Source organism: Thunnus albacares, chromosome 4 (assembly GCF_914725855.1).
Source record: "Thunnus albacares chromosome 4, fThuAlb1.1, whole genome shotgun sequence".
Taxonomy (NCBI): domain Eukaryota; kingdom Metazoa; phylum Chordata; class Actinopteri; order Scombriformes; family Scombridae; genus Thunnus; species Thunnus albacares.
Genome location: NC_058109.1, coordinates 26,718,005 through 26,731,150, shown reverse-complemented (window position 1 = coordinate 26,731,150; position 13,146 = coordinate 26,718,005). Strand labels below are relative to the sequence as shown.

The window sequence follows — 13,146 nt, the reverse complement described above, 5'->3', positions numbered from 1 at the left end:
GAATTGCTTCACAATGAAATGTGATCAAGACTCAAACGTTCCCATCTAAACATCAACATTGATTAAGGAGCTTCCAAGACATCGTTATACATGTGTCTGAGATCACACCTTATTATATTTGTCAGTTAATCAGCTGATCACTGCAGCACATTCACACATACTTTACTTTTGGTGTGATCTACATGAGACACACAGCAGACTAAAAGATGCAGCCAACAGGAAATGATGTCTAGAGTCACATAGAACGTTTAGAGACTGATACACAATGCTCTCCGGCTCTGTTACCTAAACATATTATTGTGTGTCTAGGCTCTGCCGGTCTGCCCCATCCAGGCATCGTGTGACGCTGCTTCCAAGGAAGAGAATAAAGAAAAGAACAGATACGTCAACATCCTGCCATGTGAGTAACAACTGAACTCCTGACTGAACTGTGACACTGACTGACATTAACAAAGCAGCACTCTATGAACCCAAGCTTTTAGAACAATACATCAGTATAATCATAGTGAACATCAGACATTTGACAGTCAGAGACAGTTTACAGAGTGATTTACTGAGTCATAATTTAGTGGTGGGATGCAAATAACTGGGATGGAAAAATTGTAATGTACCATATGTAATTAAAATTCCCTCTCTCACTGTGGTGCTCCTCCTCTCATTTGTTTTTCTCTTCATGCCTCCTGCTCTCTCTCTCTCTCTCTGACTCTCTGTCTCTCTCTCTCTCTCTCTCTTTCTCTCTCTCTCTCTCTCAGATGATCACTCCAGGGTGCATCTCTCATCTCTGGAGGGAGTCCCTGACTCTGACTTCATCAATGCCTCCTTTATAAATGTTTGTATAAACGCAGTACAGTCCACAAAACAAACAATTGTGCTCTAACTTTAAAATCATTATATTGTCTCATCCTTGCTACTCTTTTCGTCCTCTTTCATTTACAGGGTTACCAAGAGAAGAATAAGTTTATTGCAGCTCAAGGTAACTTTTCTAACCTGCAGTGGAAGAGAAACAACCGTGCTGTAGTTCATTTAATAAATAAACTACTTGATCAGCTCATTACTAATGTTTTTGATATCTGTATGTGTCCTTGTCTCTCAGGGCCGAAGGAGGAAACAGTAAATGACTATTGGCGGATGATCTGGGAGCAGAACACAGCCACCATTGTCATGGTGACTAATCTGAAGGAGAGAAAAGAGGTAGGAGAGACAGGATGTCACAGGAGTGATGACGATACTTGTGTTTATATACTGTGTGTATAAAGATCTTAGGTGTAAGATCTTAGAACAGCCTCCTTGAACATATGAAAGGGCACATGTATGCAGTCTGCATAGAGATCATGAAAGACTGGATGACTGTTTAAAAGCACAAGGGGAAAAAATCTGTCTTAACCTGTTAGTGCATATGTTTATGTTTAATGTGTCTTAATTTATTATAATTTTTTTTTATCTCTGCACATATTAGTGCAGCGCATGCAGGGTTGATACATAGACCATGACTAGACTTCAGATCATGACGTTGCCTTAATCTGTCTTTTGTTTCTCACTGTACTCACGATATTTCGTTTCTCAGAGCCACAACATAGTTAGGTTATTGTTACTTTGGGTAACCTAATTTATTATCTTGCTCATTTTCCAAAACTGAAATAAAATGAGGTTGTTATTCCCTGATGTGCACAGCTTTGTGTGTGTGTGTGTGTGTGTGCTCACTGTTACATCACTCTGTGTTTCAGTGTAAGTGTGCCCAGTACTGGCCGGACCAGGGCTGTTGGACATACGGGAACATCCGTGTCTCTGTGGAAGACACGATGGTTCTAGTGGACTACACCATCCGCAAGTTCTGCATCCAACAGGTAACATTGCATTAGTGGATAAAATAGTTTTATTCAGGGTTAGAAAATGCTATCCAAGTATAGGGTTGGACATTTACTCTGCCTTCATAGAGGGAAATCAGTATGAACATACAAATTTTACCCTCCTGTTTTCTCTGGTAGTGTTAATGTAACTAAATATACACAAAAAAGTGGTCAAATGTATATCTGAAGATCTTTAGAGAAGTATTAGGCTGTATTCAGACCAAATCAGGCGGTGTGACAAACGCCAGTCCTCCCATTCATTTGAATGGGGGAAGTGCGTTTTGGCTGCAGGGGTTTTGGCTACAGTGGCCTACGGCGAGAAAGTTGATCCAGAGTAAACTTTTGGAGAAATGCAACCTGACGTCACACTGTGGTGGCCAATCAAAGCTGGTGATCAGACTGATCAGAGCTGTAAAACCATGCCATGAGGGGGTACAAAGATGTTAATAGGAAGCGGGGAGGACATCTCTCTTCATTTGATAATGTTAGATTTTGCTGTTGGCTTCCTGACTCATTTTAAAAAAGATGAGAGAAAAAGAGAGAGAAAGAGAGAGAGAGAGCTAAGAGCACCAACGAGCCAGAGAGAGAGAGCAGCTGTGGTAGCGAGAAAGCTGGTGAATCAGATCAAAAAAATGTTAATTTTGATTGTTTCACAGCGGTTACGTTCTAGAGCACAAACACGCGCGCACACACCTCCGCTCAACCCTGCGACCACATCCGCCTGATTTGGTCTGAATACAGCCTTAGGGTACACATTACAGACACGAAATAGGTTAGAAAACATCCAGTATTTGGGTTTTGTATGTGCTGTCACTTTAAGTTTAGTGACACTCTTTGACTGATGGCTTGGTCTGTGACCTGGTTTCATTGTGTCTCAGGTGGGAGATGTGTCTGGGAAGAAGCCTCAGAGACTTGTCACCCAATTCCACTTCACCAGCTGGCCAGACTTCGGGGTGCCCTTCACCCCCATTGGCATGCTCAAGTTCCTCAAGAAAGTCAAGACCTGCAATCCCCAGTATGCAGGGCCCATCGTGGTCCACTGCAGGTAAGTTTGTGACTGTTTAACCGATGTCTTGTTTTCTGTCTCACTGTGTTTTTGTTGTATCAACTAACAAGAGTCACTACCCTTCTGTTAGCGCGGGAGTGGGAAGGACAGGTACTTTCATTGTGATCGACGCCATGTTGGACATGATGAACGCTGAGAGGAAGGTGGACGTTTTCGGCTTTGTCACCAGGATCAGAGCCCAGCGCTGTCAGATGGTCCAGACTGATGTGAGTCCAGCGTTGACATGCAGAAAATACACTGCAGTATTTGGAAAAGAGCCACATTTCAACTATTTTATATGAATCCTCTGTCACAGTTGTGTCTGAGACTGATTCTGAGACACGTGTTCAGTGAAATCATCCTTTACTCCATCTTTGCTTTCTTCCCCCTCTCCTACAGATGCAGTATGTGTTCATATTCCAGGCGTTGTTAGAGCACTACCTGTATGGAGACACAGAGCTGGAGGTGACCTCTCTGGAGTCCCACCTGGCCAAACTCTACGCCCCCTCACCTGGAGCTGGCTGCAGTGGTCTGGAGGCTGAATTCAAGGTCAGTTTGTGTGATGTATTCTTCCAAAGAACCAGTTATTCTCTTTGACCCCTTAGTCATCATGCCTCCCCATTTAAACTGTCAATATTTTAACAAAAAACATCATAAGTCTTAAGATTAAGTCATAAGTTGTGATCTCACAATTTCCAGAAACTGACATCCATCAAGATCCAGAATGACAAGATGAGAACAGGCAACCTGCCTGCCAACATGAAGAAGAACAGAGTCCTACAGATCATTCCATGTGAGTGATGCTGTTATTACTTATACAGTTTATTGTCCCTAATGCCGTATTACACATAATGAAATTGCAGATGTCGCTTTGCTGGATTAAAGAAAGTCTGCATGCTTCTCCTTGTTCCTGACAGATGAGTTCAACAGAGTGATCATTCCAGTCAAACGAGGAGAGGAGAACACCGACTACGTCAATGCCTCTTTCATTGATGTGAGTGCAAAAGCACCTGGATAAGAGCGGATCATTTCATTTCATTAATGCACTCAAGGTGTTTTAAGGCTTCCTTTCTCCCTCCTGCTGTTTATTATAATCTCTGTCCTTTCTTTCTCTCCTCCTACTGGTCACAGGGCTACCGTCAGAAGGACTCGTACATGGCCAGCCAGGGCCCCCTGCAGCACACCATAGAGGACTTCTGGAGGATGATCTGGGAGTGGAGAAGCTGCTCTATAGTTATGCTCACTGAGCTGGAGGAGAGAGGGCAGGTGGGTGTCTGTGTGGATATGTGCAGACACAAACACTAGTATTAGATATCAGGTCAATAACTGGCTAAAATAGAACATTGAAAATCGATAATTTACTCTGTGCTAACTGGATGTTACTGGTCTGGTCTAATATGTTGATAATATAAGCAAAGTGACTTCATCATCAGTGGTTGTCTAACATATCTTCATGTCAGACCTCAAGTAATAATTGTAAAAGTAATAATTGGTGATTGTTAAAGCAGCACAGTCATATGGCCAGAATTGGAGGTTTAGAAACCTGGAGGTTTTGATAAAATTGAACGTCTTGCATACACAATAAAATTATTGATTTCCTCAAAACATTCAGGATCTCAACGTGTGGTTAAATGTCATTTTGTGTCCATCTGCATTGTGCATCCTGCAGGAAAAGTGTGCTCAGTATTGGCCCAGTGATGGAGTGGTGGTCCATGGAGACATCTCCATCGAGATTAAAAGGGAGGAGGAGAGCGAGAGTTACACAGTGCGTGACCTCCTGGTCACCAACAACAGGGTGAGAAGGGACCCAATGAAACCAGCAGATGTTGCACATACAAACACACTGCAGGTTCATCATTTGACCAAAGATATTATCTAACATTATTGCGTGTAAACATATCCTAATCTCTTCTCTTTGTCCTCCTCCATCTTCCCAGGAGAACAAGGCTCGAGCAGTGCGTCAGTTCCATTTCCACGGCTGGCCAGAGGTGGGTATCCCCACTGATGGTAAAGGCATGATCAACATAATCGCTGCAGTGCAGAAGCAGCAGCAGCAGTCTGGCAACCACCCCATCACTGTACACTGCAGGTAAGACACACACACACACACACACACACACACTGTGATGCACCTTCCTCAATCAGTATGTTGCTGTTGTAACCAGCATAAGAAAAAACACTTGACATTAACCTTTTAAGAGAAATGGTCCGCCAGCACCTGCATTGATATTTTTTTTTTATTGTGATGTCATTTCCCAGAGTCTTCAAATACTTCATATCCCTAAAATCTGAACAACCTATGCTAAAAAGTTATGCAAGTCAATAAACCGTAAATGAATTAAAAAAATATATTTATAAATTTAAAAAATAAAAAAAACTTGGCCTATAAAGATGGAGGTCATTGTTTGACGGAAGCTATGCTCTTTACTACTGACTCAGTCCTGTTTCCTTCTATCTCTCTCTGACATGATCGTCCTGCTTCTCTTCTCTGGTGTCACTTCACTGCGCCACCGCGCGTTGTCACCACGTTTTGCGCCGCACACAACATAACGTAATGACATCATCAACTTGCCACCTGAGCGTACAACACGATGACATGAAAGACAGGAGCCTTAGCTTTCAGCTGCTTGAACAATGAATGCTCTAGTTATTATGGTTTTTATTTTAGATCAATTTAAACAGGATTATGCAAACAACAACCTCCTGCGGTCAGTTCGGGGGGGGGGGAGGTCCGTTTTCATAGGGTTAAAACACTTACATTGATTTCTATATTACTGTTGCACATGGAAATACTTGTGGTAATCAAATGGGCGAGTTGTGTCTGGGAAACTGTTGCAGCTATTAAATCACAGGAAAAAACAACTCAGAGGAATTGTTCTCTTCTTCCTCGTGACATTTAACTGCTCTCAGAAATGTTCCTATGCTTCATCAGACAACAAAGTGTGTATGTTATTCATGCAAACTGCAGTATATATATTGAGGTTTATTTTTTTTTCCTGTGTGTGTGTGTGTGTGTGTGTGTGTGTGTGTATTTACAGTGCTGGTGCTGGCCGGACAGGAACTTTCTGTGCGTTGAGTACAGTCCTGGAGAGGGTGAAGGCAGAAGGCATCCTGGATGTTTTCCAGACAGTCAAGAGCCTCAGACTGCAGAGACCCCACATGGTGCAGACACTGGTGAGCGGCCCTTTGAACCTGAATTTGGGATTACTTTTGATTATTCCTTTGTTATAGGGCCCAATAGGCAACTAGTTCATCTTTGATGTGGACACGTTGGAAAAGTGTCCACATCAAAATGTGTTGCTTCCCTCACATTTACTTATGAAATTCAGGTGATCCTTTTTCAAAAATGTGCATGTTTTTTACCCTTTATTGCCAAGCCAAGGATTTATTTACACTGCTGCATTTTATCAGCAATGTGAAATACTTGTGTCAGCACAGGGTAACAGCTGATGTATTCTCATTGGTAGACGACTGGCCTCAAGCCAAGCATACACCAGTGATTTGGATTCAGGATTTATGTCATTTAACAGATATCAACTGTGGAGCCAAGAAGCTTGATTCTAAATCCTTAGAGCATGTTTACATGGTCAAGAAATCAGTTTGACTTCATTAGGTGATCGACGACTTTGTGCTAGTTGAATTCTTTTTGTAGAGGTTTGTACTCTCCTATTTAATTTTTTTTTTCTCCACAAAAAAAATCATTTACCTTGTTTATAATTTTTAAGATGAGGTCTGCTTCTCCTCCCTCATTGAAAAATCCAGAATCAATATCAATATCCAAACATTTTTCCTTTCAAATGTTTAAAGATCCCCCCCAGACATGTTTTAAGATGTGTATAAAATACTCTACTTTGAATAATAATATGTGTCTGATATGGTTTTTCCACAAAAAAAAAGTTCAAGTATCTTGTTAAAATACTTAAAATGACATTTCCTCCTTCTCCCTCATAAAAAAGTCCAGAAGCTATGAATATGCAAATATTGTTAATTTCAAAAGTTTTCCAGCTGGATACAAGATGTCTCCTACCTCACTGTAAAGTCCATTCTCAGTGTTTGTGCACTGGAGGCTTCATGTGTCCACATCACACTTGTGTAAGTTGAATCAGATTTTCACTGAGCACAGAGAAACTTTCCACTTTCAGCAGATGAAGGTGAAAACAACCTTCTAGTGTCAAACTACACAGTGAAGCTCAAACATTCGACTGTAGTAACACTAGGCAAAAAGAAAAAAAAAACGAGTGGAGGGGGACTTTAACAATAATTATAATAATAATTATCATGTTCTGATGTAATCTTGTTGTCATGTTTGTTGTTTCATTTCCCATCTGACACGGCTGTTCCTCTTGTCCCCTCCCTTCTTAGGAGCAGTACGAGTTCTGCTACAAAGTGGTCCAGGAGTATATCGATGCCTTTTCTGACTACGCCAACTTCAAGTAGGGACCTGCCATGGATGGATATCCGCATTCACTTCACACAAGCATATGCACGCACCCGAACACATACACACACACACACACACACACACACACACACACACATCATGCAGAAAGCTGCATATTCCCATCTGATGGATTTAAAAAAAAAAAAGACTCATCACAACTTGATCTGTGGATGGGATGAACTGCCCGGAGGAAAAGGGAACAGAGGTCTCAGCCCAGAGGACAGGGCAGTGCAGTCGGACAGAGAAATTAACTGAGATGCCTTCTTGAATATTTTGTAATATTGGTCTTGTTAATATAGCCCTTCAACCCTATTTGCCCTCCCCACCTCCCCTATGTATATATACTTACTGTGTTGCATCTTATTACTTTGGTTTCAGACACAGTTTTGAGTTTGGCTGCATTTTCGGGTGGCACCTGTAATGTATTTTATTGGTATATATATAAATATATAAATATATATGGATATAAATCTAATGCTTTTGAGGCTAATGTAAAAAAAAAAAATCCAGAATCAAAGTATTGATGTTTTGGATTTTCTTTTTGTTTCGTTTTTACTTTTTAGGGACAGAGACTTAAAAAGTTTTTGGCTTTGCCAGAGCCACGCTGTAGCGCCGTGTGTGGTGGCAGAAAACAAAGCCTGGACTGTTTTTCACTCTGAGACATTCATACAGTGCACATTCACACACATACACGAGCAGAGCCTTTTTTTTTCCCCCCCCACACTGAATTAGTTGCATCTCCTTGGCAAAGATATTTTTTTCAAGCCACTTACAGTTTCTCCCCTTTTTAAGTTTCAGGCACCAGGGGTTTAAAGGTGAATCATGATTGGAGATGAGAATCTCTAGCTCATAGTCTCAGGTTGACACACACAAACATATACAGTAAATACCAGGAGCCATTTGTTCTTTTTTTTTCCCTTTCTTTTTTTTTTTTTTGCTTTTTAGAGCATCTGTGTGTGCGCGTGCGTTTGAACTGGAGTATAAGCTGGCTGAGAGGACACGCTGTGTTTTCACATCACTGTCTTCTATCCACCAAGTGCCAAAGTCTTTCACTCACTTGGTTATGCAGCTCTACCAACCACGTTTAGACACTCAGACAACAAAGCTCTGTTTCCTGTCCTAAGGATCTGTAACAAACACATTTCTGGACTATGACATGAAATTGGGAAAGAAGAAATTGACTATAGATTTTTTTTAACCCCATATAGTAAATAGAATGATAAGGAATAATATAATTGCTCAAGTTTTTATGTTGAATCTTGATGATGATTTTTATTTTATTTGAAGGTCTGTTACAGCATTAACAGCAGTGTTAATCATGTACACAAGCCAAAACACAAACAACACAATCACAAGCAACGCCGTCACTGCATCATTAGAAATCAACCAATGTTCTGCACCCCAGAATATTTCTTCTCTTGTTTACAGACGCATCAGTATTTTCTTGTAGATTGTATTTCTGTATGAGTTTCTTTTCAGTCTGCCAGACTTTGTCATTTCTTTTCTCTTTTTTTTTCTTTTTGATATCAGCCTCACATCACTACGCTGTAATGTCACACTTTGAAAGAATGATTCCCTTTTTTTTATTTTCCCACCATGAACACTGATGCAGAAGAATGTTGCTTTTTATTCGAATGCTGTTGCTAACATTTTCCTCAAAAATGGATACATTGTTACTTTAATAGTGAAAGTGTGCCATGCAATGTGTGCTCTGATTTTTTTTTTTTTCTTTTCTTTTTAATGACTGTCCTATGAGGACATTCAAACTTGAACTACAGTTGGGTTTTTCTTTGTTTTCTTTTTTTTTCAAGATGAGGTCACAATTGAGGCCATGCCCTTTATATGATTGTAATGAAAGAAGAATGATGTCAGTTAACCGCATGGCTTTAGGTCAGTCCTAATTTCCACTCGGTCACCTCAGGAAATGACTGATGCCAGGATTTGATTGAATTTACAAACTGAACAAATTCAGCTTGAGTTCATCTGTGCAGCTGACATACATTCAGATGGTTTCAGCTCTCACCGGATATCGTGCTTCACCACCTGAAACTAAAGATGAAACTGGTAGAGTTAACTTTTGTCTGTGATTACATGAAAAGGATTTTTTAACACGTTTTAATCCTGCGACACTAGAACATATTTCTTTTAGGAGTTTTTCAAGTTATTTCAATATTTTTAATACAGATTCAACAGCCCCGTATGGATCACACTGACTCGGAATTACACTAACAGTCCTGTATTTAATTACTTTTCATAAAAAAAAGGAGCACAATCAATCTTAATTTATTTATAGTGGACAAAGAAATCAGAAGTACATGCTGAATTTTTAGAAAGGGTGGTTGCGTCAATGTTGATTGTCTGAACAGTCATGCACTATTTGCACCAAAAGCAAAGCCCTTAAAAAGTACAGAACCAAATGAGAGAAGAGAGATTGACATTGGAATATATTTACTTTGAACTCTTGAGAAGGTTTCAGGTCTTATAGCCTTCTTATTAGCCCTCCTGTTGGGACTTAAAGTAGCAAATATTAAAATTGACCAATCACTGAAATTGTTGCCTGTTTGTGCATTGTCATCGTCATTTCAGGTCTTCTTTCGTTCCAAAGCATCACAAGTGCCCGCTCTAGTAGTTAGGTGCTGTTATGTTCTTCATTTATTTACTTTGTCACTTACCGGGTCTTTAATTAATAGAGGAGGGGGACGCTTAATTGTTTAGCTATTCTGTCTGTTGGCTTATGCTTAAATTTCATGGGTTTATTGTGTGTGTTTGGATCATGTGGTAACATTGTCTCACTGCAGTTTGACAGGAAAACATGACACTGTGCCAACCCAAGAGACCCCTTATTTTGCTATTATAATGAACTACTAAAGTGCCTCACTGGTAGGTTTTAAAAACAAATTAATTCTCCTAACTTACCCTTCAATATGTGGTGAAACCATCATCTTAAAGGCTGTGCTTTGCATTTCCCTAAACATCACCTGCAGACCAATGACAAATCCTTTTTGTATGATGAATGGAGAGGGCCAAAACCAAGACCACGTCAATCATCCTTCCTTTCACATTCCCTCTAGTTGACATATAAGTACATTAGATTCCTTGTTTGTGCAGATCAAACGAACATTGAGGTCACTTTTTAAATTGATTTCCATCTTGATTCAATGGCTTCATTTCATTCCATATCGCTTGAATGTGGGATCCATGACAAGTAATCCATCGTGGATACCCAGATGTTCAACAAAAAAAAAAAATCATGAATTCATCTTTTTTTGAGTTATCACCAAGGGAAACCATGCGTCCCTGATTCACTCCCCTTTATTCCAGCCTAATTTCTTGATAGTTGGGCTGGAGGAAGACTAGAGTCGATTTACCCTCTTCTTCTCTCCACCTTTATGTGTCTTTTATGTCCCCTACGTCTCTTATCCAACTCCATTTATTGCTGTCCACTTGTTTCCCCACTTTTCCTCTTTCACTTTCTCCTCAGACCATTTGTTCCCAGTGGTCACAGCCCACTCCCTTTTGTACATAATGTAAGGTTATTTATATTTCATTCCTGTCTGCTGCCTTGCTTATTTTATTTTCTTCTCCCCCCCTTCTCTTTTTAAGAAAAAAAAGATGTATATTGAACTGTATCGGGACCATTTTGAAATGTATTAGAGATGTTTTGGCCATTTTTAATTTGGTATAATTGTCTTAAGCGAATCCTATTTTTTAATTTGCCTCTGTTTCTAGTGTTTTGTTATTCAACATTTGAATATATGTATATATAATTATATATATGATAAAATTATATATAATTATATAATGCCAAATGGCCTTTCTAAGCAAGATACTGTTCAAACCTAATAAAGTGCTTGAGATTTTATCTTTTGTCTGTATTTATTATGTCCTTAAATACAATGTAAAACACAGAAATGTAGTTAACTGTCATGATGATGTCAGACACCTCAGATGACATCATGTTTTGTCTTTGCTCATTTGAACTCAGGACAACCTGACGCTCATTACAGCTCACTTCTCAATGAAGACTAATGGTACAGTGGTGCAAAATAATTGCCAGTCGTTCATGTACCTTATAGATCAGCCAGTCCTCTTGAGTGTTGCTCTTGAGGGGTCTTCAATCAGAGTTTAACCCTTCAAACCCCAAATCAAATATTAATGTGCTTTTTGCACCAATCAATTATTAATCATTGAGTCATAATTGTTGTTGTAGAAGTGTGTGAAATACATTTTAGGAAACATTGTGATTACATTTAGTTATATCACTATTGAATGAATCTGTTGTTTTGTATTCCCAGACTCTATAGTTTCTTTGGGCTTTGTAATAGACGAACAGTTGTCTGCCAACTCAGCCAGACTGAGATGAAATTCACCATTAAAAATGGAGAGATGGCAGAATATCCATTAAAATCCTAAACACTGTGATTACTAAAGATGGCAAAGGTCTACGTCAAAAGGATGCTATCAAGCCTCAGAGCTTGAAACAGACCTCAAAAACACCTTGAAATGTGAAAGGATATCAAAATCATCATTTATGTTTGAAGCTGAGGTAGATATTACTGAATACAGTGCTGCTTTCAACTAAAACTACAATATAGCCAAACTGTAATTTGAAACCAACCAAACCTGCCTATAACTATCTACTGTGGTTAAGATATTTAGCTGATCTTTTTCTGAACTTATAACATGATAAATTGTGTTTAAAATTAATTCATGCTTTGAACAATGATTTCTTTGCCTTTCTCCTTTTCTTTCCAGAGCAGCCCTAACTATAACATATTTCCTATTCTATATGAGCTGCACTAATAACATGATTTTGCAACGTACAAGCTGCGGATCACAGTTAAAGCCACCCTTCAGCAGCTTTTAAATCTGGGAATGTTCATTCTGAAAGATTTCTGAGAGGGTAATTGCTCTTGCCTCACACTGACAGGTGTGTCTGGGAGCAGGGATCATGTCTCATCAGTGACACATCTCAGGAGTCATCTTGCTTTGTCTAATCCCTTGAGTCAAACAGTCCTGTGTCACCGTTTTGGACTTTGAAGATCAACTGAATCAACAGCTGCGGGTCACACTGCTCCGTCACTTCCTGAGTAAGAACCGGTTCCACATCTAAAACTCTGAAAAGGAAATTCCTGCCCTCCTCTAATTGAAAGGGACGTCGTCTGTGGCCTAGTCAGGAATCTACAGTGTTTGTTCCCCTGTCATCAGATGTCCCCTTGTTTCCTCTGACTTAAGGGTTTACGGGGTCAGAGTGAGGATGTGTGATGGGTCATTGAGATCAAAACTGGTACAAAGAGACAGGAAATGGGAGCTACTGAGTTTACCCACTGACATGGACACACTAGTTTGATTTGGGAAATGTGTTTAAATATTAGGCAATTGTCAGGTAGAGCTCAGACTACAGAGGTCAGAAACTGACACATTGGTTTTGTGTTTGAACCCAATAATTTAGAACTATAATAAAAAGCTTTTCCCGAACAATTTTCTCATAGAACTTTAAATGCCATACATATTTTCCACTTTTAAGATGTTTTCCTAAGCCCATGCATGTTTCAGAAACAAATATGCATGAATGACACTAGGTGTCACTATATTAATTAATTTAATGACTTGACTACATTGTTCAATCAGAGTTCCAGTGTTTGGAAGTGTAGATGGGTGATGTATGTGAGCAGATGAGCATCCCAGGGGGTGTCAGTGCTGTTTGCAGGTGATAATTGGAACTGACAAGGTCCTCTGCACCTCTTGTCCCCAAAGACCGTTTATTTCACTAGGGGAAACAGAGGGACCAGAGGGGTCATTGATGGGCGGGG

At 39.8% G+C, this 13,146-nt stretch overlaps 1 protein-coding gene across 1 annotated transcript in view; it reads left to right on the top strand.

Annotated features, from left to right (window-relative positions):
• The window catches only part of ptpra (protein tyrosine phosphatase receptor type A), a 28,929-nt gene extending 17,734 nt beyond the window's left edge, over positions 1 to 11,195 (top strand). The window contains exons 8-22 of the mRNA XM_044349229.1: positions 310 to 400; positions 753 to 829; positions 937 to 973; positions 1,094 to 1,191; positions 1,725 to 1,844; positions 2,726 to 2,892; positions 2,984 to 3,119; positions 3,292 to 3,441; positions 3,592 to 3,685; positions 3,810 to 3,886; positions 4,024 to 4,158; positions 4,562 to 4,687; positions 4,830 to 4,981; positions 5,931 to 6,066; positions 7,255 to 11,195. Coding sequence (XP_044205164.1) covers positions 310 to 400; positions 753 to 829; positions 937 to 973; positions 1,094 to 1,191; positions 1,725 to 1,844; positions 2,726 to 2,892; positions 2,984 to 3,119; positions 3,292 to 3,441; positions 3,592 to 3,685; positions 3,810 to 3,886; positions 4,024 to 4,158; positions 4,562 to 4,687; positions 4,830 to 4,981; positions 5,931 to 6,066; positions 7,255 to 7,329 — 1,671 coding nt within the window. The 3' untranslated portion in view covers positions 7,330 to 11,195. The remainder of the gene's footprint in view (positions 1 to 309; positions 401 to 752; positions 830 to 936; positions 974 to 1,093; positions 1,192 to 1,724; positions 1,845 to 2,725; positions 2,893 to 2,983; positions 3,120 to 3,291; positions 3,442 to 3,591; positions 3,686 to 3,809; positions 3,887 to 4,023; positions 4,159 to 4,561; positions 4,688 to 4,829; positions 4,982 to 5,930; positions 6,067 to 7,254) is intronic.
• The last annotated feature ends 1,951 nt before the right edge of the window (positions 11,196 to 13,146 follow it).